The sequence below is a fragment of the Crinia signifera genome, chromosome 4, assembly GCF_055691185.1.
Source record: "Crinia signifera chromosome 4, ASM5569118v1, whole genome shotgun sequence".
Taxonomy (NCBI): domain Eukaryota; kingdom Metazoa; phylum Chordata; class Amphibia; order Anura; family Myobatrachidae; genus Crinia; species Crinia signifera.
The window spans coordinates 280,702,369-280,727,318 of NC_139220.1; the positions used below are offsets into that span (position 1 = coordinate 280,702,369).

Consider the following 24,950-nt stretch of genomic DNA (forward strand, 5'->3'; position numbering starts at 1 on the left):
TGCCCCTAAAGTATTATTAACCTCAATAACATTAGTTTCCACTCATTTCTAGTCAACTTTGATCGCTTCACAGCTCACAAAATTGTTTTAATTTACTGTAGTTGGGCCAAAAGGGTATACCGAGGTAGCTGGATGACTAAGCTAAGCGACAGCAGTGGGCATCACATACATGTGGACCTTACACTTCCAACCTGGCACATCTTGGAAGCAGAGCGGCACTGCAGGGGCAGACAGGGTGGCAGTTTAATAAACTATCCCAAAAAAAGAGAAATGCTCCAAAGAGCAAAAAATATAAAGAGGTATCGGCCTTGTCATGACTGGTGGTAGCAGCTTCAGCACTTCTATCAGGTTGCTGATCTCCCACTATTTCCTCCTCCATCATCCTCCAAAAGTGTGTTTTTATTTTATTTATTACTTTTATTTGTTTTTCTTACTTTACACTGGACACAGCCTATTGAAGTGGGTTTTGGATGACACTGTTTGCGCACTATTTTAGCTCTCCAACCCTGCTGCCCTCTGCTGACCAATCTTAAGAGCAACACTGACTCTTGTGTAGTGGACCAAAAGAGTTTTTTAGGTCTGCAGAAGAAAAGTTTTATTGTTCCTCAGTGAGAAAAACAAAATAGCAATCTAGCAAATATGATACCTTTTAATGGCTAACAAAAATAAATGTTGTTAAAATGCAAGCTTTCGAGACTTCTTAGGTCTCTTCCTCAGGCATGGTATAACAAGGTGTGTGAAGAACCACATATATATACACAGCAGAGTAGGAACAAGATGTGATAGATGGACATTCTTAAGATCAAAACAAAACAAAATAACAGAATGAGCTTGTAAATTGAGTCCTTAATTGGTTTGTAGATAAGTAGTGTGAAAGTTTTATTGTCTCTAAGTTGATGACAGACCAGAGTTAGAGCTCCGATGCCCTCACTCTCTCTGGGCCAGTGTCCTCAGATGTTGTAGTGGGCCATAAATCCCTCGGATAGATTCAGTCCTGTGTTAAGGGTGTCAAACGTTGTCATTAATTTGTATTCCCAGACCCTCCTGTCTCTTTGTGATTTGAAATTTCCTTTTAGTATAATCACTTTCATATGATCCTGATTGTGTCCTGGGCTGCAGAAATGTTTGGCCACAGGAAAGTGTGCCTTTTTTTCCTTTATTGTGTGGCGATGGGACCTCATCCTTGCCTTAACTTTTTGTCCTGTTTCTCCAACATACAGACCCCCAATAGGACATTTGGTGCACAGAATCAGGTACACTACATTGGTAGTAGAACATGTGAATGTCCCTGGGATCTTATAGTCCTGTTGTGTGTTGGGGATCCGTACACTGTCTGTAGTGAGGATATGGGCACAGGTTTTGCAGCTCCTTACATTGCAGGGATAGGTTCCTCTTTGTGTAATGGATGGCAGTGAACTTCGGATTATAATATTTTTCAGGTTTGCAGGTTGTCGGTAACATAGTAGTGGAGGGTCTGGGAATATTGTTTTCAGGCGGTCATCTTTGTGTATGATGTGATGTAGTTTTTTTGCAGTTTTTCTTAGCACCTCAAGCTGTGGGTTGTAGGTGACTACCAGAGGTACACGGTTGTTTCTTTCTCTTTCTTTATATTGGAGAAGTTGATTTCTGGGTATCCTGGATCAGGGATATCATCCCACATCAATCAACGATCAGATTATCAGAGCCATCAGGATACCCAGAAATCAACTTCTCCAATATAAAGAAAGAGAAAGAAACAACCGTGTACCTCTGGTAGTCACCTACAACCCACAGCTTGAGGTGCTAAGAAAAACTGCAAAAAAACTACATCACATCATACACAAAGATGACCGCCTGAAAACAATATTCCCAGACCCTCCACTACTATGTTACCGACAACCTGCAAACCTGAAAAATATTATAATCCGAAGTTCACTGCCATCCATTACACAAAGAGGAACCTATCCCTGCAATGTAAGGAGCTGCAAAACCTGTGCCCATATCCTCACTACAGACAGTGTACGGATCCCCAACACACAACAGGACTATAAGATCCCAGGGACATTCACATGTTCTACTACCAATGTAGTGTACCTGATTCTGTGCACCAAATGTCCTATTGGGGGTCTGTATGTTGGAGAAACAGGACAAAAAGTTAAGGCAAGGATGAGGTCCCATCGCCACACAATAAAGGAAAAAAAGGCACACTTTCCTGTGGCCAAACATTTCTGCAGCCCAGGACACAATCAGGATCATATGAAAGTGATTATACTAAAAGGAAATTTCAAATCACAAAGAGACAGGAGGGTCTGGGAATACAAATTAATGACAACGTTTGACACCCTTAACACAGGACTGAATCTATCCGAGGGATTTATGGCCCACTACAACATCTGAGGACACTGGCCCAGAGAGAGTGAGGGCATCGGAGCTCTAACTCTGGTCTGTCATCAACTTAGAGACAATAAAACTTTCACACTACTTATCTACAAACCAATTAAGGACTCAATTTACAAGCTCATTCTGTTATTTTGTTTTGTTTTGATCTTAAGAATGTCCATCTATCACATCTTGTTCCTACTCTGCTGTGTATATATATGTGGTTCTTCACACACCTTGTTATACCATGCCTGAGGAAGAGACCTAAGAAGTCTCGAAAGCTTGCATTTTAACAACATTTATTTTTGTTAGCCATTAAAAGGTATCATATTTGCTAGATTGCTATTTTGTTTTTCTCACTGAGGAACAATAAAACTTTTCTTATCAACTGGCTAACACGGTACCAAACTTTTTTCTTTAGGTCTGCAGAGAAATGGCGCAAGGGTATTTGAGCTGATATGCTTAAATAAATCTGGACCCGTTTAGGGAATATAATAACCAGAAATTTTATTGTACATAAAAACAAAAACAGTTTAAAAAAGCAGTAAAAATTGCAAGTGCCAATTTTGACAAAAGTGCAAATGCAATATAATACATATACATATAATGTATTTCACAAAAAACGGGGACAGATAAGGTATTGATCTCACCAAACAAAGGGGGTGCGGTGGGCTTGGTGCTTTGCAGATGGTAATCCCGGGGAAGCAGCTGGGTGCACCACCGCACAGGCTTAATCAATACCGGTATCAGATGGATCGTCTCCCGTCAATGTATTAGCATCCCGCGTAACATGTTTCGGAGGTAACTCCTTCTTCAGACGTGGATGCTAATACGTTGAAGGCTCCGGTATTTAAACCCATTTCATCAATTCAAACGTCCCACACCTGTGGGGTACTTCCGCGTTTTTATCGTATTTGCGGAAGTGACGTTTTCTGATATGTCCGTCTGGGAATAGTTTCCCCTTCACAGCGTCATCCATTCTAATCGCAGGACTTCCGGGTATCAGATGCCGGATATGACGTTTATGCGTGTCAAAACGCTTTTTCCTGCGTTCCACTGCTCCGTTTTGCGGAGCAGTCTGTGTTGGTACTTTATTCCTTTTAGATGTGGCTTTTATATTGGGGAAATATTCATGGTCGAAAACCGCTTTATGTTCTCTGTATGATGCCATGAAATAGATCGTTTTTTCTCTCCCTTCAAGATATATGAAACCGATTCCGCCATTTTGAAAGAGGGCATTCTTTTGCTTTTATGCAGCGGTTTTCCATACTCCTGGTGAAGGACCTAACAGATAGGATGCCACATCTAAAAACTAAGCCCTACTTTATATTCAGGCTGTGTCCATCCTTATATGTGGCATCCTCTTTTTCCGGATGGATTAACTAATAATAAAAACGATATATAAAAGAGACAATAAAGATAATATTAATAACATGGATAAGATAAGCACAAACTACAATACAAATCATTCTAAAAAACATTTGAGTTCAAACTCTATATTTAACCCATTAGGGACTAAAGTGTCAAGTGCAAAGATCCAGCGCATCTCGCTTTGGGCCAGACGTTTTTCTGTATCTCTATCTTTCCAGCTGTTTTTTATGGTTTGAATCCCCAAAAATCTTTTTATGTGCTTTTCTTTGCTTGAATGTTTGGTTTTAAAGTGCTCCGAGACTGAATGACTTACAAGTCCTTTTCTAATATTGTAGATATGCTCGGCTAGTCTTACTTTTAGGCTTCTAGAAGTTTTGCCCACATATACATAGCCGCATTCACATTCAAGGAAATAAATTACGTTCCTTGAGTGACACGTAATGAAATCTTTGATTTTATAGTTTTTTCCTTTTATATTAAATTCTGTGCTCTTTCTTTCAATATTAGATTTTGTAGTTGTTTTGCACATTAGGCATTCTCCACATCTGTGGAAGCCTAAATTTCTTGTGCTTGGTGTTTTTTCTTGCTGGGCACTTTTAACCAATTTATTCTTCAAGGAGTTCGCTCTCCTATAAATAAAAGAGGGTTTGGGGGGTATGATGTTACCTATTACGGGATCATCTCTTAGTATGTTCCAATTTTTCTATATCACATGTTCTAATTTTTTATAGTGACTCCCGTACTGGCTTATGAAGGACCACTCATGTTTTTTACTATTGTTTCCAGTTTTTTCCCTTTCTGTAAGGAGGTGGTCTCTTTCTACTTTTTTCCAGTTCTACAATGGCCTGATCTAAATTTTGTTAATTGTATCCTTTCTGTTGGAAGCATCCTTTCATGTCCCCCAATTCTTTTTTTAGGATGGCTGGGTCCGCACAGTTTCTTTTGAGCCTTTTGAATTGGCCCAATTTATAGGAGAGCGAACTCCTTGAAGAATAAATTGGTTAAAAGTGCCCTGCAAGAAAAAACACCAAGCACAAGAAATTTAGGCTTCCACAGATGTGGAGAATGCCTAATGTGCAAAACAACTACAAAATCTAATATTGAAAGAAAGAGCACAGAATTTAATATAAAAGGAAAAAACTATAAAATCAAAGATTTCATTACGTGTCACTCAAGGAACGTAATTTATTTCCTTGAATGTGAATGCGGCTATGTATATGTGGGCAAAACTTCTAGAAGCCTAAAAGTAAGACTAGCCGAGCATATCTACAATATTAGAAAAGGACTTGTAAGTCATTCAGTCTCGGAGCACTTTAAAACCAAACATTCAAGCAAAGAAAAGCACATAAAAAGATTTTTGGGGATTCAAACCATAAAAAACAGCTGGAAAGATAGAGATACAGAAAAACGTCTGGCCCAAAGCGAGATGCGCTGGATCTTTGCACTTGACACTTTAGTCCCTAATGGGTTAAATATAGAGTTTGAACTCAAAAGGTTTTTAGAATGATTTGTATTGTAGTTTGTGCTTATCTTATCCATGTTATTAATATTATCTTTATTGTCTCTTTTATATATCGTTTTTATTATTAGTTAATCCATCCGGAAAAAGAGGATGCCACATATAGGGATGGACACAGCCTGAATATAAAGTAGGGCTTAGTTTTTAGATGTGGCATCCTATCTGTTAGGTCCTTCACCAGGAGTATGGAAAACCGCTGCATAAAAGCAAAAGAATGCCCTCTTTCAAAATGGCGGAATCGGTTTCATATATCTTGAAGGGAGAGAAAAAACGATCTATTTCATGGCATCATACAGAGAACATAAAGCGGTTTTCGACCATGAATATTTCCCCAATATAAAAGCCACATCTAAAAGGAATAAAGTACCAACACAGACTGCTCCGCAAAACGGAGCAGTGGAACGCAGGAAAAAGCGTTTTGACACGCATAAACGTCATATCCGGCATCTGATACCCGGAAGTCCTGCGATTAGAATGGATGACGCTGTGAAGGGGAAACTATTCCCAGACGGACAGATCAGAAAACGTCACTTCCGCAAATACGATAAAAACGCGGAAGTACCCCACAGGTGTGGGACGTTTGAATTGATGAAATGGGTTTAAATACCGGAGCCTTCAACGTATTAGCATCCACGTCTGAAGAAGGAGTTACCTCCGAAACATGTTACGCGGGATGCTAATACACTGGACACAGCCCGTCACCCTGTACACAGTCCCTGGACAATGGACACAGCCTCTGGACACAGCTCCTGTACACTGGACACAGCCGTCACACTGGACACAGCCCGTCACCCTGGACACAGCCTCTGGACAATGGACACAGCCTCTGGACAATGGACACAGCCGTCACACTGGACACAGCCCGTCACCCTGGACAATGGACACAGCCTCTGGACACCCCCCCTGGACACAGCTCCTGTACACTGGACACAGCCGTCACACTGGGCACAGCTCCTGTACACAGCTCCTGAACACTGGACACAGCCCCTGTCACACTGGACACAGCCCCTGTCACACTGGACACAGACCCTGTCACACTGGACACAGACCCTGTCACACTGGACACAGCCCCTGTCACACTGGACACAGCCCCTGTCACACTGGACACAGCCCCTGTCACACTGGACACAGCCCCTGTCACACTGGACACAGCCCCTGTCACACTGGACACAGCCCCTGTCACACTGGACACAGACCCTGTCACACTGGACACAGACCCTGTCACACTGGACACAGACCCTGTACAGCCCCTTGTACACTGGCCACTGCAGCCCCTGTACACTGGACTTGTGTACAGCAGCCCCTGCAGACCCTAATCGAGTGAGCAGCAGCAAAATAATATATTATTATAGCACAGCATACAGCACAGAGCACAACCACCCTCTTCCCTCTCCTATGCTGGAGTAAAGATGGCGGGGCACGCGTGCGTCTTATATAGAATCCAGATCCCGCAAGAATCCGACAGCGCGATGATGACGTTTTGCCTCGTTTTCGGTCCGGAATTTAGGCAGGAACTCCCGAGCCGGCTCGGATCCAGACTCGGATCGCAATATTCGGATCTGGCGGATTCCGGAGATCCGGACCCGCTCATCTCTAGTTATAAATGACATTTCTTGTACAAATATTTTTCTGACAACTTACCTGAGCCCTTTACATGTACAGATGCTGAGAGAGGAATCACTGTCCTGCTTCACGTGTCCCTGGTAACAGCAGTGGTCCTGCAGATTGCAAACACAAGTATTCCACCTTAGAGACCAGATTGTAAGCTCTGTGGTACAGGCATTCATTAGTAACTTTTAAAATACATTTTTCTAAACTCTGCTTAACAAGATTTGCCCTGTCTTTTATCCATATCATGACTGCCAGTATATTGCAGAGCAGATGTACAGGTATCTCTATCCAACATACACTGAATTTGACAAAACCACATAGATTTGCAGCAAATTCACCGATCCAGGCAGTTTTTCACCGATGCTGGATTTTTCAACCAGGTGAAAAATGGACAGTTGAATTGAATAGGATTAAAATTGCAGATTTTTCACCTGGCAAAGCATTTGCCCGGGATTGAATGCCCCCCTTTAATCTCTAAACATAGAAACAGAGAACATGATGGCAGATAAGAACCATTCGGCCAATCTAGTCTTCCCATTTTTAACCACATTGTTACCTCAAACCCTAGTTGATCCTTATTTCTTTGTAGGGATGTCCTTATGTCTATCCCAAGCATGTTTAAATTGCTCTACTATCTTAGCCTTTACCACCTCTGATGGGAGGCTATTCTACTTATCCACTACCCTTTCTGTAAAGTAATTTTTCCTCAAATTTCCCCTGACCCTAATCTTTGTAGGGGCTGGAGGTCAGATTGCCAGCCCCCGCCAGAAGGGGGATGTGCTCCCCCCTCTAACCCAGCCCGTCTCCATGAAGCAGAGACAGGCAGGGTTCGTGTCCCGGACCGCACGGTAACTGGGACGTGCCTCCCAGTCAGATGGAGCGCCGGCTCACCAGCGGGGGCATTCTGGCGAGTCCCAGTGCTGAACGAGATGTGCTCCATCTGTATATCCCTCCAGTTGCATTGCATGCCCTCATGTTCTAAGACTTCTCTTCATATATTTCAAAAGTTTCTGTACTTGTGTATTATCTGGGCGCCCATCGCATCGCATACCACTAATTAAGGTATGCGATGGGACCCGATTTCCGGGCGCACAGACCCACACTGTGCAATAAAATATCGCATCACATGCCATTACAAATGGCATGCGATGCAATGCGTTATTAAATTGTACAGGCACCCTGATGGGTGATTATTATGTTAAATGCACTATCCACGTCGGCATGGAGTTGATTTCAGTGTGGCGAGCGCAGCGAGCCACCAAGCCCGAAGCGTGGCGAGTGCAGCGAGCCCCGTGAGGGGACGCGGATTACTTCACATGTAATCCGCGTGCGCTCCCCACAGTATCTAAAATCAACTCCACGCTGACGTGGATAGTGGGGGTATGAAAAGGTCGGAGGACGCATACCGCCGCCCCTCGCGGGCTCGCTGCGCTCGCCATGGTTCCGGTGCCCGTTGATAGTGGGGGTGGCGTTAACAATGGGGGTGCATTTCACATAAAAATCACTATTCAGGGTGCCTGTACAATTAAAAATCAGGTCCTATTTGGTCGCATCGAATGCGATCGCATGCAATGAAAACTTTGTTGTACGATGGAAATCTTGGGCGCCCAGATAATACACAAGTACCAAAGTTTCTATCATGTCCCCACGTCTCTTCTCCAAACTATAAATATTGAAATGTTTTTTAGTCTTGATGTAGGCAATGGACCATTTTAGTTGCCCTTCTTTGTACAGTCTCTAATGAATTAATTATGGCCTCCAGAACCGGGCACAGTATTCTAGATGATGTCATACCAATGACCTATATAAAGTGTCATTATAATTTTCTGCTGCTATTTGCTCTCCATAAGCAACCATACATCTGAGTTGCCTTCCTCATTGCTTACCTGCCTTAAAAATTCCCCTGAAATAGTGACTCCTGGATCCCTTTCCTCCTCTGAAGTTTCCAAAATAGTGCAATTAATACTATATTTAGCCTTTGGATTTTTGAGACCCACGTGCATGATTTTGCCCCACTGGTTTATCAACTTTTTGTTTTGAGACTTCTGTTAAGACTTTCTCCTCTGGAAATGTACAGATTTCATTTTTCTGAATAACCCTGCAACTTAACTATTGGGAAGAAATCTGTAAAGCATTGCTCAGTCGCTGAGAATTAGGGACGCTTGGTAGTTTAGCACCAATACTGTATCTTAAATGCTTTACATTATTAAAATCTTGTAATACGTGTGAACATGGTAAAGCAAAGGGCAGTTCTCCCGATAAGAACTGCTCTATGAGGCCTGTTCCTGGATTTCCGGGTTTATGACCCGGAACTCTATCTGCAGATGTGCAGAAGGATGCGGTGTCTGCAAGGGATGCTGGGATTGATCCGATCAGATCCCTTTGACAGCAACGATGAGGAGAGAAGCCCATAGGCTTCTATAGGGTTACGCCAGCTTACCCTCCTCACTGAAGCCCCAGCATCCAGGGCTCAGTGCATGTGGGAAATGCAACCAAAGCCCAAAAACAAAGATAATTTGCTGGTGTAAATTATCTTCTCATTGGCCAATCATTACAAACAATTTAATTTCATTCAGCAATTAGAAATCAGTGGGAAAAGTCTATCAAGGCACTAGTCAGGCATTTGACCACGAAGGCAGAACTAATGGTTGGAGTCTCTGATATTCCCTCTATGATACAACTACAGAACGTTCAGAAATTACATCACAAAATCCACCCGCACCTGATCCTTCGGTCTAGTCATTTCCAGAGTCCCGTCCTCTTTGTATAGGGTCATTGTGAAATCATTGGATATAAGATTCCTGCAGGAGAGACAAAGGAGCACAGTATCAGAATGAGCAGTGCTTTCCCCATAAAGCAAAAAACCCTTTCACCACACACGATAGGTCAGGGTCACTAAAAACCGCACTATAAACTGACCAACAGGTACCTTTCATGCATGACACTTCAAAATAACTTCAACATTTTAATCCCTTAACCACTAAAAGAAGACACGGACACAAGTGCTGACAGTTCAAAGTAATTTAGTGATTGACAAGTTGACTATTAAATCTGACTATAAGTGGTGGTGGCACTAAAGAACGGTCAAGGGTATCATAAACACACACACATACCCAACAGCCACTGGTGAACAACTCTCCAACTGGCAACCCACCCACGAAGGTGATGTAACCCATCTGCTGTCCAGGACGATGGGTTTAATGACATATAGTCAGGGGGTGAGAGAGAATAAGTCTGCACTCTTATTGATTACTTGAATCCCTTATACTGGGATATGTTTCACCTTATTGTTTATATGGTGGGGGTGCTATCAGAACAACCTTTTGGGTACAATGGGGTAGAAAAGAAGAAAGCGGTTGCAGAGTTTAATGCACACCTATTGTCAATAATCAATATTGAACAATAAATCTTTATTTAAAAATGACCCCTGTGTTTTTCTTTTATTGTGAGGAAACTCAGGGCCACACAACATGGGTAAGAAACGGTGGAATTAAGGGGTTAAAAACACATATACTGGAGTGGCCTAGCGCTCAGAGAGACAGGACGCACCTTTACTGAGCTCCGTCCAAACATCCCCTAAAACTCACACCTGTTCCATCCCCAGGCCCCCTCCGCCTTGGAGGCACATTCACCTGCCCTGTGGGGACCCTCCGATCGGAAGCTGACAGCGCTGCGGAGCCGGGGGAGGAAAAATCCTGACCTGCGGGTTGCGGCCTACACTTCGGGTGAAGCCGGGGACTCAGCCGCGCACCCGGCGGCTGAGCTCCGGGACCCGTTCGCTGCAGTTTCGGGACTCTGGAGAGTGCCGCTCGGCTCTGTGAGGTGAGCGGTGACCCCCCCCTCCCTATCCCAGCTATTCTCCCCTGACCTGAGGTTGTGGCCAGCCCGTGGGGAGCGTGAAGCGCTGGGTGTCTCCCTCCTTCCCTTGCTTCGGCGGCCATCTTGGATCTGCCCTGCATGCAGCTTATAGAAACTGCACGCAGGAGCCAGCTAAAGGGGCACTGAGGTCTGGGTACCAGTGGCCCCTGTATTTGGTGGGGATCCCAGACCCCACTTGATATCTGTCTATTGCCAACATTAAACTTGTGTGTATGCTGTGGCTGGTGGAGTGCATTAGCAGACAGCAGGAGCAGACAGGTTGGAGAAGCCCTCCCTCTGCCCACAGATATATATAACTTCAAAGCCCACATAACAACACCAGTGCCTCCCCACTGAATCCACACAGCCTGACGTCCTCTCCGCCAGTGTAATTGCCCACTATCTCTGGATGGGCAGCACCGCAGGCCGGGCTACTATCCTGCAGGAGATCAAGCTGCTGTGTGGTCCTCCTCATATAATGGCTCTCCAATCCACCTACCGAAATGGGTCTCACACCATAACCAACATCTCATACCCCATGAGAGACTAAACCCCAAATTCTTACTGGATCCTCTATAACACTTCAACTACACCGGCAAGCCCCAGGCTCCTCCACTTTGGGGACCTATACCCTTACAATTTGCCTTGTCCACTTAGCTCGCCTATAATGCCATCAAAGAAAGGGGGCAGGGCCTCTAGGATACCTGCTCTCATACAACTCCCAAAAAACACGACCCCGAACCATAATTCCTCCTCGAGCGGTTCCACACATTCCACCACTCCCACAACCATGTTGAGTTCCCCGACCTCGGCTGCACCGGCAGACCTGGGCGTGGACATTGACCCTCAAGCTCCGACGACCCACACGATGCTTAAATTGTTTTCAGCTTTTCGTACAGATATCCTTACAGGCCTGGACTCATCTATCCAGTCCCTCAGAGCTGACCTTGGGAGCATCACAAACCGCACTGATCACCTCGAGGAGAAAATGCAGGAGTTGGTGACATCGCACAATGACCTTCTCTCATCACACGCGGAGACCCAAAATGAAGTAGCCTCCCTACGTGAAAAGATAGCGGATATCGAGGACAGGTCAAGGAGGAACAACCTCAAGATAAGGGGGATCCCCGACTCAGTGGCACCCTTAGAATTGAGAGACTATGTCACCAAGCTCTTTCAGAAGCTCCTCCCCTCGGCATCCTCACAAGACCTGATCATCGATCGTGTCCATCGCTTGCCTAAACCCCGAAGTGGCTACTCTACCACCTTTTCCCGAGACGTTCTCCTAAGAATCCACTTTTTCCACGTGAAAGAAGATATCCTCAAAGCAGCTAGGAGCGCGGACTCCTCCAACACCCTAGGAGGCATACAAATATATCCCGACTTCTCCCAATTCACCCTGGATAAGAGACGCTCATATCGTCCAATTACCACCGCTCTCAGAGACAATGATATCCAGTACAAGTGGGGATTTCCGGTCAAATTGATTGTTCGCTATGACTCTTCAACGTTCATAATTTCATCATTCAAGGCCGGAGTGAAACGGCTTGAAGAGTGGGACATCCAGATCCCGCAAACCAAAGCTACAGCACTGGCGCAAGTGTCTCCGACCTGAACGTAAGACTCTCTAACTGTTCACATATGAAACTTAATGGGGGGTGTTTGCCCCTATACCTTGTTCTGGTGGTCTTACTGGGGCTGGCTGCCTTCCCCATGGACCGGGCAGTTTTCTGCACCTGGGGGTGGGAGCTGCCCACCAGACCACCTAACTGTTATTCCTATGTCTGTTGATGCAAGTTTAATTTTACAGTTACTAGAAGTTTATAAGTAATACCTATTTGGTGTTTTGGGGCTCTGCCTCTAAACGAGACACCCAACATTCCGCAATCTTCATCCGCTTGTTTAGCAAAGTTGGTAATTTTATTATTTGTCATTTTACTGCTTTAAGTTGTGTGAGACCCATTGGAGGTCACCCCCCAATGGTCTTTGTTTTGTCACCACCTTTTCCCTGTGACAAACACTGTGGCCCTGGTCTCAGGGCCTATCCTGTCTTCTTATTCCTGCTCTGTCTTTCCTCCTCTATGCCCTCCCCCTCTATCCCCCACTCCCCATCCCTCCTTCCTATTATGAGGTCCAACTCCAACTCATCTTTCATTAGGTCAAGACTAATCCGATTTCTCCATCCAAATGGTTAAATTCCTTTCTCTAAATGTAAATGGCCTAAACTCTCCAAACAAAAGACGTCAAGCTTTAGAAACTTTCCATGCTGAACGTGCCAAAGTAATTGCTCTCCAGGAAACCCACTTCCTGGCCTCTGCCCCTCCTAAATTTCACAACACTCGCTATCCCACAGGCTATTTCTCCAATGGCCCTGCTAAGAGAAATGGTGTAGCACTCCTCTTTCAGAACTCTGTACATTTTACAGAACGGTCTCAATATTCAGACAAAGAAGGGCGATACTTGATTTTGGTGGGGAAATTGGATGACGTGGAAATTACCCTGGTCTCACTGTATGCCCCAAATACAAATCAAATTGCTTTCTTACGAAAACTCTTTGACACGATCCATCGGATCCAGAATGGTCGGGTAGTTGTTATGGGCGATTTTAACCTAGTGCTAGACGAAAAACTTCCAAAGCCCCGCCCAACCCACTCCCGAATATTCGTACATCTCTCACCTTCAGTCGCCTTCTAAATGAGTTCGACCTATATGATGTATGGCGAACACAATCCCCTTCAACTAAAGATTATACTTTTTTCTCACACGTTCACAACTCGTACTCTCGTATTGATCTAATACTAGCAGATAAATGGTCATTGCAAAATACGATTAAATCACATATTGTCCCGATGACATGGTCTGACCATGCAGCAGTGTCCTGATCGTGGGGCCCTAATCCCTCAGAATTCTTCCCTAAACCATGGAGACTCCCTGATTACATCTTAGACTCCCCGAGGCCTTGGGAACTATTTCAAAAACTATCTCCACGTATTTGGAACTAAATTCTACATCTGACACCTCAATCCCAACCCACTGGTGCGCATTAAAAGTGGTCCTTAGAGGGGTTATCATTCAAATTGGAGCCAGGTTAAAAAAGCAACGACTAGAAAACCAAGAGGAGCTAGAGATGAAACTACTTCAGGCTGAGTCCCTTAACAGATCGCTCCCATCTAGGGCCCTAAAGCGGGAAATTGTATCTATCCGCAATCAACTCCAAAAACTGTTTCTAAACCGCATGAAATATGCATACTCCAAACTCCAACAGAAATTCTATTCCTTGGGTAATAAATCAGGCAAAGTTTTAGCGCATAAACTCCGACTCCGCCAATCTAGAAATAGAATTAAACTTATCCAGACGCAGGAAGGAAGGAAGCTCCTAAATCCCTCTGATATAGCGTCAGCATTTGCTAAATTTTACGACAAGTTATACAACCTCAATTCAGACCCTGCTACTCCCCAACCTACCCCAAATCTAATAACCTCCTTCCTAGAAGTCCTAAGTTTTCCCAAGGTCTCCCCAGAAGACTTAATAACGCTTAACGCAAAATGGTCAGAGGAAGAAATTATAAAGGTAATTAAAACCCTCCCCCACGCGAAGGCCCCAGGCCTGGATGGCTTTTCCAACTCATTTTATAAAAAATATACTAATGAGCTCGCCCCTTCCCTTTCTTCATTGTTTAACTACGCTACCGATACTGGTACCCTGCTGGACGAAATGTTACAAGCCCGTATTATTACAATCCATAAACAGGGAAAAGACCCCTCACAGTGTCAAAATTACAGACCAATAGCCTTGCTTAACACTGACCTAAAAATTTTCTCTAAACTAATCGCAAACAGATTGGCCCCACTGGTACCAAACTTGGTCCATCCGGACCAAGTGGGTTTTGTTAGAGGTCGCCAAGCAACCGACAATACTAGAAGAGTTTTTGACCTGGCAGAATATATCTCTCATAAAGGGGAAGAAGCGATTTTTTTATCATTAGATGCTGAGAAGGCCTTTGACAGGCTTCATTGGGGATTTCTCACTGAGACCTTGAAAAGGTTTGGCCTTCAGGGCCCGATTCTCTCCTCTATACTGGCTCTCTATAGTTCACCTAATGCGTTAGTGTACAGTAACAGTTTTACTTCGCCCCCTTTTAGGATCTCCAACGGAACAAGGCAAGGCTGCCCCCTATCATGTATGTGTTGGCAATAGAACCCCTCGCAATGACAATACGTCAGTCTCTAGACTTCCCAGGTATAGCAGTGGGCTCGTCCCTCCATAAAATAAGTTTATTTGCTGACGACATTCTTCTCATAGCAACAAACCCGGACACTTCACTACCAGCCCTCCATGACATAATTGATCGCTTTGGCGCAGCATCATTCTACAAACTTAACACGACCAAGACTGAGGCCTTACCTTTTAATTTGAGCGCTAACAAAATTTCCACTTTTAAACAGAATTATAAATATAACTGGAAGAAGGATTACATTGTATACCTTGGAATTAACATCCCCAACTCTTTAGCTACTACCACAGAAATCAACTTCACCCCTTTAATATCCCAAAGAGATGCATTATTAAAAGCTTGGTTTAGCTTGGAGATATCATGGCTCGGTAGAATTGCTGCTTTTAAGATGTCAATACTACCCAGACTAATGTATCGTTTCCGTGCGATTCCCTATCAAGTCCCACAGAAAACCATTAATCAAATCCACTCAATCTTGAAATATATTTAGAAGAAAAAACCTCCCCGTATAGCGTATAAGAGTTTAACTAGATTGAGGAGGCACGTGGGCCTGGAAGTTCCGGATTTAAAGAAATACCAACAAGCCTGTTTAGTGGCCCAAATAAATGACTGGTCTCTACCTAAAGGCAAAAAACAATGGGTGGACTTGGAGAGCCAGCTGTTCTCCCGCATATCACTGGTGGATCTACTCTGGACCCCTTCCCAACTAAGACCCCCCTTATTTGCTAACATACGCTCTATCTCCGATTCTCTTTCCGCTTGGGACATGCTAGTAATATCCTCAAAACATGTCTCCCTCCCCTCACGCTCCCTTTCCATACAGGCCCTATCGAAATTGTTGCCTAATATAAATCTAACCAACTGGACAGATTGCGGCATTGACTCTATAGCTTTATTAGTAGACGGTGCCACCATAACCTCCTTTAGCTCGCTTCAATCCCAATTTAACATCCCAGATAGTGAACTTTTCTCTTATAACCGAATTGTTCATTGGATTAAGTGTGCTATAAGATCAACAGGTCCAATATTGCTCCCCCCGCCGAACATATTAACAAAACTGGCTATGGGTAACTCTAAAGGTTCCATAAGTTTCTGATATTCTGGGCTGCAAGTTGCTTCCCCAGGGGTTAGAGCCCGTATACAAACAAAATGGGAGGAGAGCTTGGCGTGCTCTCTCTCCCAACAACAATGGGAAAAAATCTATTCTACATCACATAAGATATCTAAATGCAGCAATCACATAGAAATGCATTTTAAACTCCTACATAACCTTTACCCCTGCTAAACTGCATAGAATCTGGCCCTCAATCTCCAACATATGCTGGAGAGAATGTAATGAGATAGGAGACACCTTCCACATCTTCTGGGCCTGCCCAAAAATAAGACCACTCTGGAGGGAAGTCTTCAACCTTGCCTCAAAGGTCCTGGGGGTTTTGGTCCAAGAGTCGCCTATGTCGGTGTTACTTCATGTTTATCCATCAGATATTCCTCACTTCAAATGTTATGTATTGGGTCACATCTTTATAGCCACCCGGGCCACTATAGCCCATTGGAAAAAATCCACACCCCCCCCCCCACTCTGCAAAATTATCAGGAAAATTCACCATTCATTCCAAATGGAAACGATGGGTCTACCCTCTTCCCTCAAACCTTCTTCTACAGGGATGTCATGGTCTTGCTGGCAGGACTATATAACCTCAACTGAAGGAGCAAACATATTATTTGATATGGCCTAATTTACTGGAGAACCCTCTCAGTATAGTACTACTTATTATAAAATGTATCATATTAATGTTACTATTTCCATTTTGGTCCATTGTGATATTCTTATTACATATTATACTTATTGTTGTATTCCTTGTATATCGACGTATGTTGGATTGTACCCCTTTCCCCCCTCCCCCACCCCCCATCTTTATTCTGTACCCTTCTCCCCTTCCGTGTTTAACGGAACAAAACCTTTAATAAAAACTACTTTGGAAAAAAAAAAAAAACACATATACTTTTGACAAAACAACATCTAGTGTGTGTAGGGATAAAGTTGGGAAAATTGTGCAAAGAATAGCATTTAAAAGTACAGAGCTATTCGTTGTGCCGTTTATTTATTTATTTATTTGAGGAGATAGCGCTGGTTATACATTGTGTATAGCTATATTGCTAGTGTATGATTCTGTTATTGGCACAGAGCCCAGGCTAATGTTTGTCTAGGACTGTTATACAATGTTGCAGATTTAGGATAGTGTCTTTACTGCAAATGAATTATGTTACATTTGTGCAGAGACCTGGTCAAGTAATGAGTCTGTCTTTATCTGGACAGTGATTGGACGGATTTTTACTTCAACCTTTGACATTTAGAGAATAAACCCGTAACATTTAAAGGAAAGTAACCAGGGCTGAAGCTAACTAACAGCTTAACATGTAAAAAAATACCAAAACGTCAGGTATCCCATGTGAAGAAAAAGGGAATAAACTAGGGGATAGCAAAGGGGGTAATAGGGGAAAACCAAAAGGGCCCAGTATATCGGGTCCACATTACTACTGCAGGGGGGGGGGGGGGGAGGGGGGATGCAGTAGAAACTATATGGGGTTGTGGCGATATCAACACCACTCGGGTATAGTTCTTATATGTAAACGGAAATACTGGAATATATCCAATGTACGTGCAGGAGATTTGGGTGCTAGTCTCTGAACAATCTATTACTCTATACTCCCATTCACGCACCCTAAACAATGCAATATTAATATACAGGATATACATGAAAATAGAATAGACAAAAAACACATAGTGATATACATAGAAAATCGGAGGAACCGAAAACAGAATACTCATTGCTGATTCTTTGACTAGTACAGAAGCCACAGTATCTGGCCCACATTGTGTAATAATACTATTTTCGTTTTTATTATTATACATATACTGTACAAAGATACAGTATACCCATATATCAGGGGCGCCTCTGGGTTCAGTGACACCTGGTGCGCTGACACGTAGATAACATCACTGTTTCTGCCCCTATAAGTGTATGACCAATACAATCATTCTAAGGGCAATGCATATAGGCCTAGATTCAGATCTGTTCGCAGTACACATTTGTACTCAAAATGGGCAAAACCATGTGCACTGCAGGTGGGGCAGATGTAACATGTGCAGAGAGAGTTAGATTTGTGTGAATTAATGTTTCTGTGCAGGGTAAATAATGGCTGCAAAATTTTTACACTGCAGTTTAGATTTTAGTTTCAACACACCGCACCGAATGTAACTCTCTGCACATGTTACATCTGCCCCACCCGCAGTGCACATGGTATTGCCCATTTTGAGAACAAATTTGTACTGCAATCAGATCTGAATAAGGGCCATAATCCACAAGATCTCTAGGGCACCCACCTGCAGGCCTCCCTTGCACTTGTTAAAGTCAGTGTTTAGGAGTCCACCACCAGACAAACACTGAACATGAATACAGTGCAAGGTGAAAGCCTCTAGCCTTCAAAAATATTGCGTTCGGATCAAACTAAACATTGCAATCGTATAGCAAATTTCGATCACTCCTGCCTGATTGACAGGCAGAGATGTTTGCGTGGAGGGACAGAGAGCTCCCGGAAAGGGGCCCACCATTATCTGGGAGTGGCCAGGCCAAGTACTGCACCGCGAGGCAAAGTTTCCTTGTCCTTGCTAGTCACCATGCGAGTACGTTTAGATTTAGGCCCAAACAAGGATAGAAAGTATTCCTTATATTGGGAAATCACTAGGCCTAATTAACAGACATCGCGCTATAATGTGCGGGATCACAAATACAGGAAGGGGGTGGTTTGCATCTCCTCCTGCATTATCATATGTTAAACTGCTCACTAACTCCCATAAACCCATGTGTGGTCTACTCTAAGCCAACAGCCCCAACCAAATGAACAGGTAATAGAGAACTCGGCCCTGTAAGATGAGAACTAAATACAGCATTAGGAGGGGTCATCATCTGACTTGATCAACCAACTGCTCTGGATGACATTTGAAATAGCCCTCGCAGATGATGATTGGATTTGGCAGGCTGTTAGGGCACATACATACTGTTACCTGTGGCCATATAGGTCTTACATTAGTATACAGAACATGAGGTATATATGGGAACCATTAGGCGAGAGAGAGAGAACCTTTGCAGTCTGCAAATAGAGAATACGCATCCTAGTGTATCAATGCCTATTTCCCTATAGATTATAAACTTGCCAGCAGGGTCGTCATAACTGTTGACTGTAAATACCCAGTTTGTTGTATCACGGTCTTCAATTGTAAAGCACAACAGAATATGCTGCGCTATAGAAGAAACGGTTAATAAATAAAGATACATGTATCGTCGTGTGACAGTGATGACACTCACTCAGTCTTCTCAAGGTGTAAGAGTAAGGGATTTCCCTCCACGTGTACACGGTACTGGATCAGGTCTGGATATGTGCTCTGGGAGAGGCAGACGACAGACACAATAGGTATTAGTAAACAGTAAGATGCAGCATTATACCGTGTCTACAAACTCCCTTTCCTTTTAGAATTAATTCTAGGCCCATTGGGCTCAATTGTGACAGGAATACAATTTTTTTGTAAAGACTTTCTGTGTCATAAACGTCCCATGAAGACTGCAAAACATGAGCTACCGCCATGACACATGAAACTTAGGGCCCATTTATCAACAGGTGATAAAGCCCCTTGTGAATGATAAAACTTGTTGCATATGATAAATGCTTCTGCAGCTGATCAGCTCCCACAGGTTTTATTTTTTCTGTGCAGGGTAAATACTGGCGGTTTTATTTTTACACTGCAATATAGATATCAGTTTGATGTACACCCCCACCCAAATCTAATTCTCTCTGCACATGTTACATCAGCCCCACCTGCAGTGCACATGGTTTTGTCCATTAGAGAGTGATTGTGCCTTTCCGAGTGAATCAGAATAACCCCCTATGTCCCATGCTTTTAATGGGGCGCCTTTTGCACCTACAGCACCAGTTGCTTGTCAACAGAGAGGAACATTTCTCGGTGTGCGTTCCTCTTGTGTACACTTCTCGGAGTGTAGTGTTACACCTGGACGTGCACAGAACAGACAATATAGGAGAATAGGTACAAATCCAATATATTCCGTGCGGCCTGTCCATTAGGACCACTGCATCGCTACACTGGATATAAAGGAGTTGGGAGACACACTAGCATAATTACAGCATTGACATTTGGAGCTCTCTCTCCTCTATGGACATATTAATTATTATTAATGCTCATAAGTGGTCAGGCTGGTTTGCAGAAGTTACACTTTCAGCCACAGTAAGCCATTGTCATTTCACCGTGTCTAATCGTGTGGCTTAATACAATGTAACAACGAGCAGGAAGCCTTTACCTAAACCTGACAGCTTGATAAGAAAAGGAGCGGCTGAACAATTCATTCTTTTGTAGTTTCTCCATGGTTTACATTATGCAGTTCTGATAGCTTGGTGTAGGACAGTGGGGAATATGTGCAGCCTAGATCCCACATGACTGTTATAAAACAGGATCTGTAGAACTTATCTTCCCGGCAGGTTATAGGATTGTTGGGAGTGCCGCGTACTGTGTGCATCAAAGGGGAAATATATTATAATTATATGATGCTGCCCGAGTATTACTCTGCCCTAGTCTCTACACCTATGGTGGCCTAAACCTTTCATTTGAAAAATGCTTTGAAATGCAAAGATTTTCCAAGAGAACAAGGTACTTGTGTAATATCTGGGCGCCCGATTTTTTCATTGTATTGCATCGCATGCAATATAGTGGCATACAATTCATGCGATGCGATTTTTGATTGTAAAGACCCGATTTTTCATTGTATAGTCACCCATGGGTGATTTCATACCCCCACTATCCAAGTACGCATGGAGTTGATTTTATATAGTGTGGCAGGCGCAGCGAGCCACCGAGCCCGAAGCGTGGCGAGCGCACGCAGAATACATGTAAAGTAATCCGCGTCCGCTCACCATGCTTCAGGCTCAGTGGCTCGCTGCGCTCACCACACTATATAAAATCATAATACAGAAGTACCGAGAACAATATACAGGCGTGTGGTACAACAACAAAATCTGGCAAATAAGAATGCAAGCCTGGCGATACTACTTATACAGTACCTGGGTGTCTCTTTTGTGTAGAGAATGAACTTTTTCAGGAAACACCACCTCATATTTCTGTCCCTCAGGTATTCTGCCTAATGCTGGGAGAGAAAATGTATCATTAGATGCATCAACCTTGAGTCACTGTACAATTATACAGGTAACAGGACACAGATCCCTCTCACTACCAGTGTGATACCTCACTCAGTGCACTGCTCACTAGAGATTTGGATTCCAATTAGTCTTGAAGTTAAGGCCCCCATACACTAGGGCGACTTGTCCTTAGGACAAGTCGCCCTCGACTTCCCCCTGAGCTTCCCCGGCTGCTCCCCGGGGGAGCTTGATTAGATTGGCACTTGATGTGCCATTTTTTACATGTGATAAATCGTCTCGATTTATCACATGTAAAAAACCCGGGGAGCAGGGGGGGGGGGGGGGGCGCTACAGAGCAGGGGACGCTGCGGACGACACAGGCGGCATAGAGCCGGGAGCTGTCAGTGCTAGAAAAAAAAGCCTATACAATGAATGGGCAGCCTGTGATTGGCTGAGCGCTCTCTCAGCCAATTGCTGACTGGCTGAGAGAGCGCTCAGCCAATCACAGGCCGCCCAATCATTGTATGGGCTTTTTTTTTTTTCAGTACTGACAGCTCCCGCCGGCTCCCCCTGCCCGGCTCTATGCCGCCTGTGTCCCCCGCAGCGTCCCCAGCCCCCCCTGCTCCCTCTACCGCCGCGCCGCCCCAAGGGTAACTTGGGATCGATCCACAACTGCTTTGAGCGAGTGAGGCTATTCTAGTCCAGGATCCGACCAGCAGCGCTGTGTACAAAGGGGAGAGAGAGAAGCAGCCAGAGCAGCACTGCGCTCAGTCAGTGCCACATACTACACTATGGAGAAAGAGGAAATTACTATAAAGGTCCCAAGTCGGGTGGTCGGACGTGCAGCAGGTCCGACCACCCGACGCAGATCCGATGCGCACGGGACCGCGCATCGGATCTGAGGGGACATCAAAACTAGCCGATTTTGGTCCGATTTCGGCCAGATCCGACTGATCTGGCTGAAATCTGACCAAAATCGGCTAGTGTATGGGGGCCTTTAGGATGGAGGGCTTGGAGTCTGTAGTATTTACATTGCATACTTCCCAACTTTGGAGGAGAAGGATGCGGGACGGAGCTGCTGTGAGCCGCAGGCGTGCCGAAAAATCCGGGGGCGTGGCCTAATTTGGGGCATGGCCTATACTCACGGCTCTCCTGCGAGGCCACGCCCCCATTTTGCCGCTATGGGGGCATGACCCAGAGGCTCTGTGAGCCTCTAGCCATGCCCCAGCCCCCTGGCTACTGGAATAGACGCTGTGCGCATGCGCACAGCGTTTATTCCCAGCTGCTTAGCAGCCGACAGGGGGGACTCCCAACAGCCCCCCCTCACCGCGGGACACTGCCTGCCGTGGGAGGGACAGCGGGACAGGACCTGATAATCTGGACTGTCCCGCTGAAATCGGGACTGTTGGGAGGTATGACATTGTGATCTATGCCTCCATTTATCAAAGTACTTCTTGTATTGTGATAATTTAGTTTTTGCTTGTTTATTTTAGGTGGACGAAGTCCTGAATTATTCTTTTGAAAGTTGCGCATGCAGCGCGTGTATACTCCCCCCAGAGTTCTAGGCTGCCTTTTCTGGGTTGAGATGAGGAAGGCAGATTCTGTTGTGAGTTGAAGGTGCATACACACTGAGCATTTTTGCTGACCGATGATGGAGGAAAAAAAAAAAAAAACATCGCTGGGCTGAAAAACATTCAGTGCATACACAATGAGCGTTTTTCGCACGTTTTAGCATTTTTCCCAGGGGAAGAAGACTTTCCACAGCAGGACGCTATAGAAAGCCATCCACCCTGTCGCTCACTTGTTGGCAATATCAGAAGATGAGTGGCCGGGCCAGCGATGATACAGGAGCGCACATCAGCGCTCATCGCTGTCCTGTACACACTGGGCGGCTTTCGAGTTGAAAGCATCTCAAACAAGTAAAAAGAGCGGCTTTCAGCTCAAAGTCGCCCAGTGTGTTTGGGCCTTTAGACCCCGTCATCCTCTGGCTGCTGCAGGTGGAACATGAAGGCATGTACGTGTCTATTAGGGGGGATTGCAATCCTGAATGTCCCAATTTGGTAGCATGATTAAGGTTTAATTGTAGCTTCAACAGATATGTAATATACAACATTTGCATTATGTTATTATTGATGATTGTACTGCCCTTCCACAGGCTGCTGCACACTGACATGGCATACATACGGGCAAGGGGCTGTATAGATTTATACTTTGTTGTGTTGTTTTTTTCCCCCATGGTGGCCAATGTCCGAGGATGCAGGGTGCAATACACTGTATAAAGAAGTATTTTCCTGCAAGGCCACACCACTTGTCGTGGGCCCATGCCAGTCACCAACTACAAACTCCCAATTAATTTCAGATACCATGCATCTCACTTGGTACTGGACCCTATTTAGAGGCGGACGCCAATGCCATCTAGGCTGTGCCTTTTTACGCAGGGCGACTGCACCATTATGCTATTGTCGCAGCCGATGGAATTTGTAGACACCCCAACTGGCTGCTGTGCTAATCTGTTGCGGTCAGTAAAAGGTTGCACCATCAGATGCTTCATAGAACATTTCATCAACCCCATAGAGGCGCAGAATGTCCTTCTCGGCATGGCTGCTGAATTCAGTGAAATGACAGAAAAGGCTGCAGTCGTTGGCTGCAACACACCGGGAAAAGCAACCAAAATGGCCTCTCTCTGCATCCAAATTCACTGTGCCTGTATTCAATGGAATACATGGGGAGTGCAACTCAAATGCACATAACAAAAAAAAAAAAACAGCTGATGCGTCCAATGCCTTAACAGCGTCCACCTCTGAATCAGGCCCCTTGTGCACAACATGGAAGACGTGTGTCAAGCAAGTTTTTAAGGATTTTCCTGCATGCCCAGTAACAAAAAGTTTCCAATTTAGGTGACCACTGACATTGCCTGCAAGTCAGAATCAGTACTCCTCAGTGTGATATAAAGGTATAGAACATGTCACAGATTCCTTTCACAATGACCACCGAGGTGACGATTTATGTTTTTTCTGGCGAGTGCTCAATGAGTTAAACACTGCTGTAGGGGGGGGGGGGGGGGATGCAGCCGGAGTCCCGGGATGGTTGTTAGGGGTCAGAGGGCCGCCACCTACCTGTCTTTGCTGCTGTGCTAGTGGTCCATCCCAGTGGTGTGCGTGGCCCCAATGGGCTGCTGGGGGTTGCTTGTCACGGCTCTGGCAATCCAACCCTGCCTGCCATGTCTGCACAGGCTGTTCCCTGTGTATGGGCGAGTCCGCAGAGCTGGGTATGTCGCACCTGCAATGTACCTCTGGGAATGCGGACTCCTTGTGTGAGAGTTAGGGATGGATTTTTTGAGGCCTATCCATGGGCCCATGGGTACCCGCTGGAACCATCTGTGGGTGCTCATCATTTTCCGCGCCTGTGAATAACCCTGTTACCTCCCCGGAACACCGACTGAAATTCAATCTCTCTATATCGGAGTTTGATCTGCATCTCAGGACACATGCGCAGTGTGACACAGAATCATGTCACAGACCCCTCTCACTATCGGTGTGACAATATGACAGGTCACAGACCCCTCTCACTATCAGTGTGACAATATACCAGGTCACAGACCCCTCTCACTATCAGTGTGACAATATGCCAGGTCACAGACCCCTCTCACTATCAGTGTGACAATATGACAGGTAACAGACCCCTCTCACTATCAGTGTGACAATATGACAGGACTCAGATCCCTCTGACTATCAGTGTGACAATTTGACAGGATACAGACCCCTCTCACTATCAAAGTGACAATATGACAGGAC

General features: G+C 44.7%; 1 protein-coding gene across 1 annotated transcript in view; it reads right to left on the bottom strand.

Moving 5' to 3' along the window:
* LOC146075480 (zinc metalloproteinase-disintegrin-like protein H3) overlaps positions 1-24,950 on the bottom strand; it is a 76,892-nt gene that overhangs the window by 41,966 nt on the left and 9,976 nt on the right. The window contains exons 2-5 of the mRNA XM_083184769.1: positions 21,082-21,164; positions 19,320-19,396; positions 9,582-9,660; positions 6,890-6,966 (exon numbers count right to left, since the gene is read on the bottom strand). Coding sequence (XP_083040895.1) covers positions 6,890-6,966; positions 9,582-9,660; positions 19,320-19,396; positions 21,082-21,164 — 316 coding nt within the window. The remainder of the gene's footprint in view (positions 1-6,889; positions 6,967-9,581; positions 9,661-19,319; positions 19,397-21,081; positions 21,165-24,950) is intronic.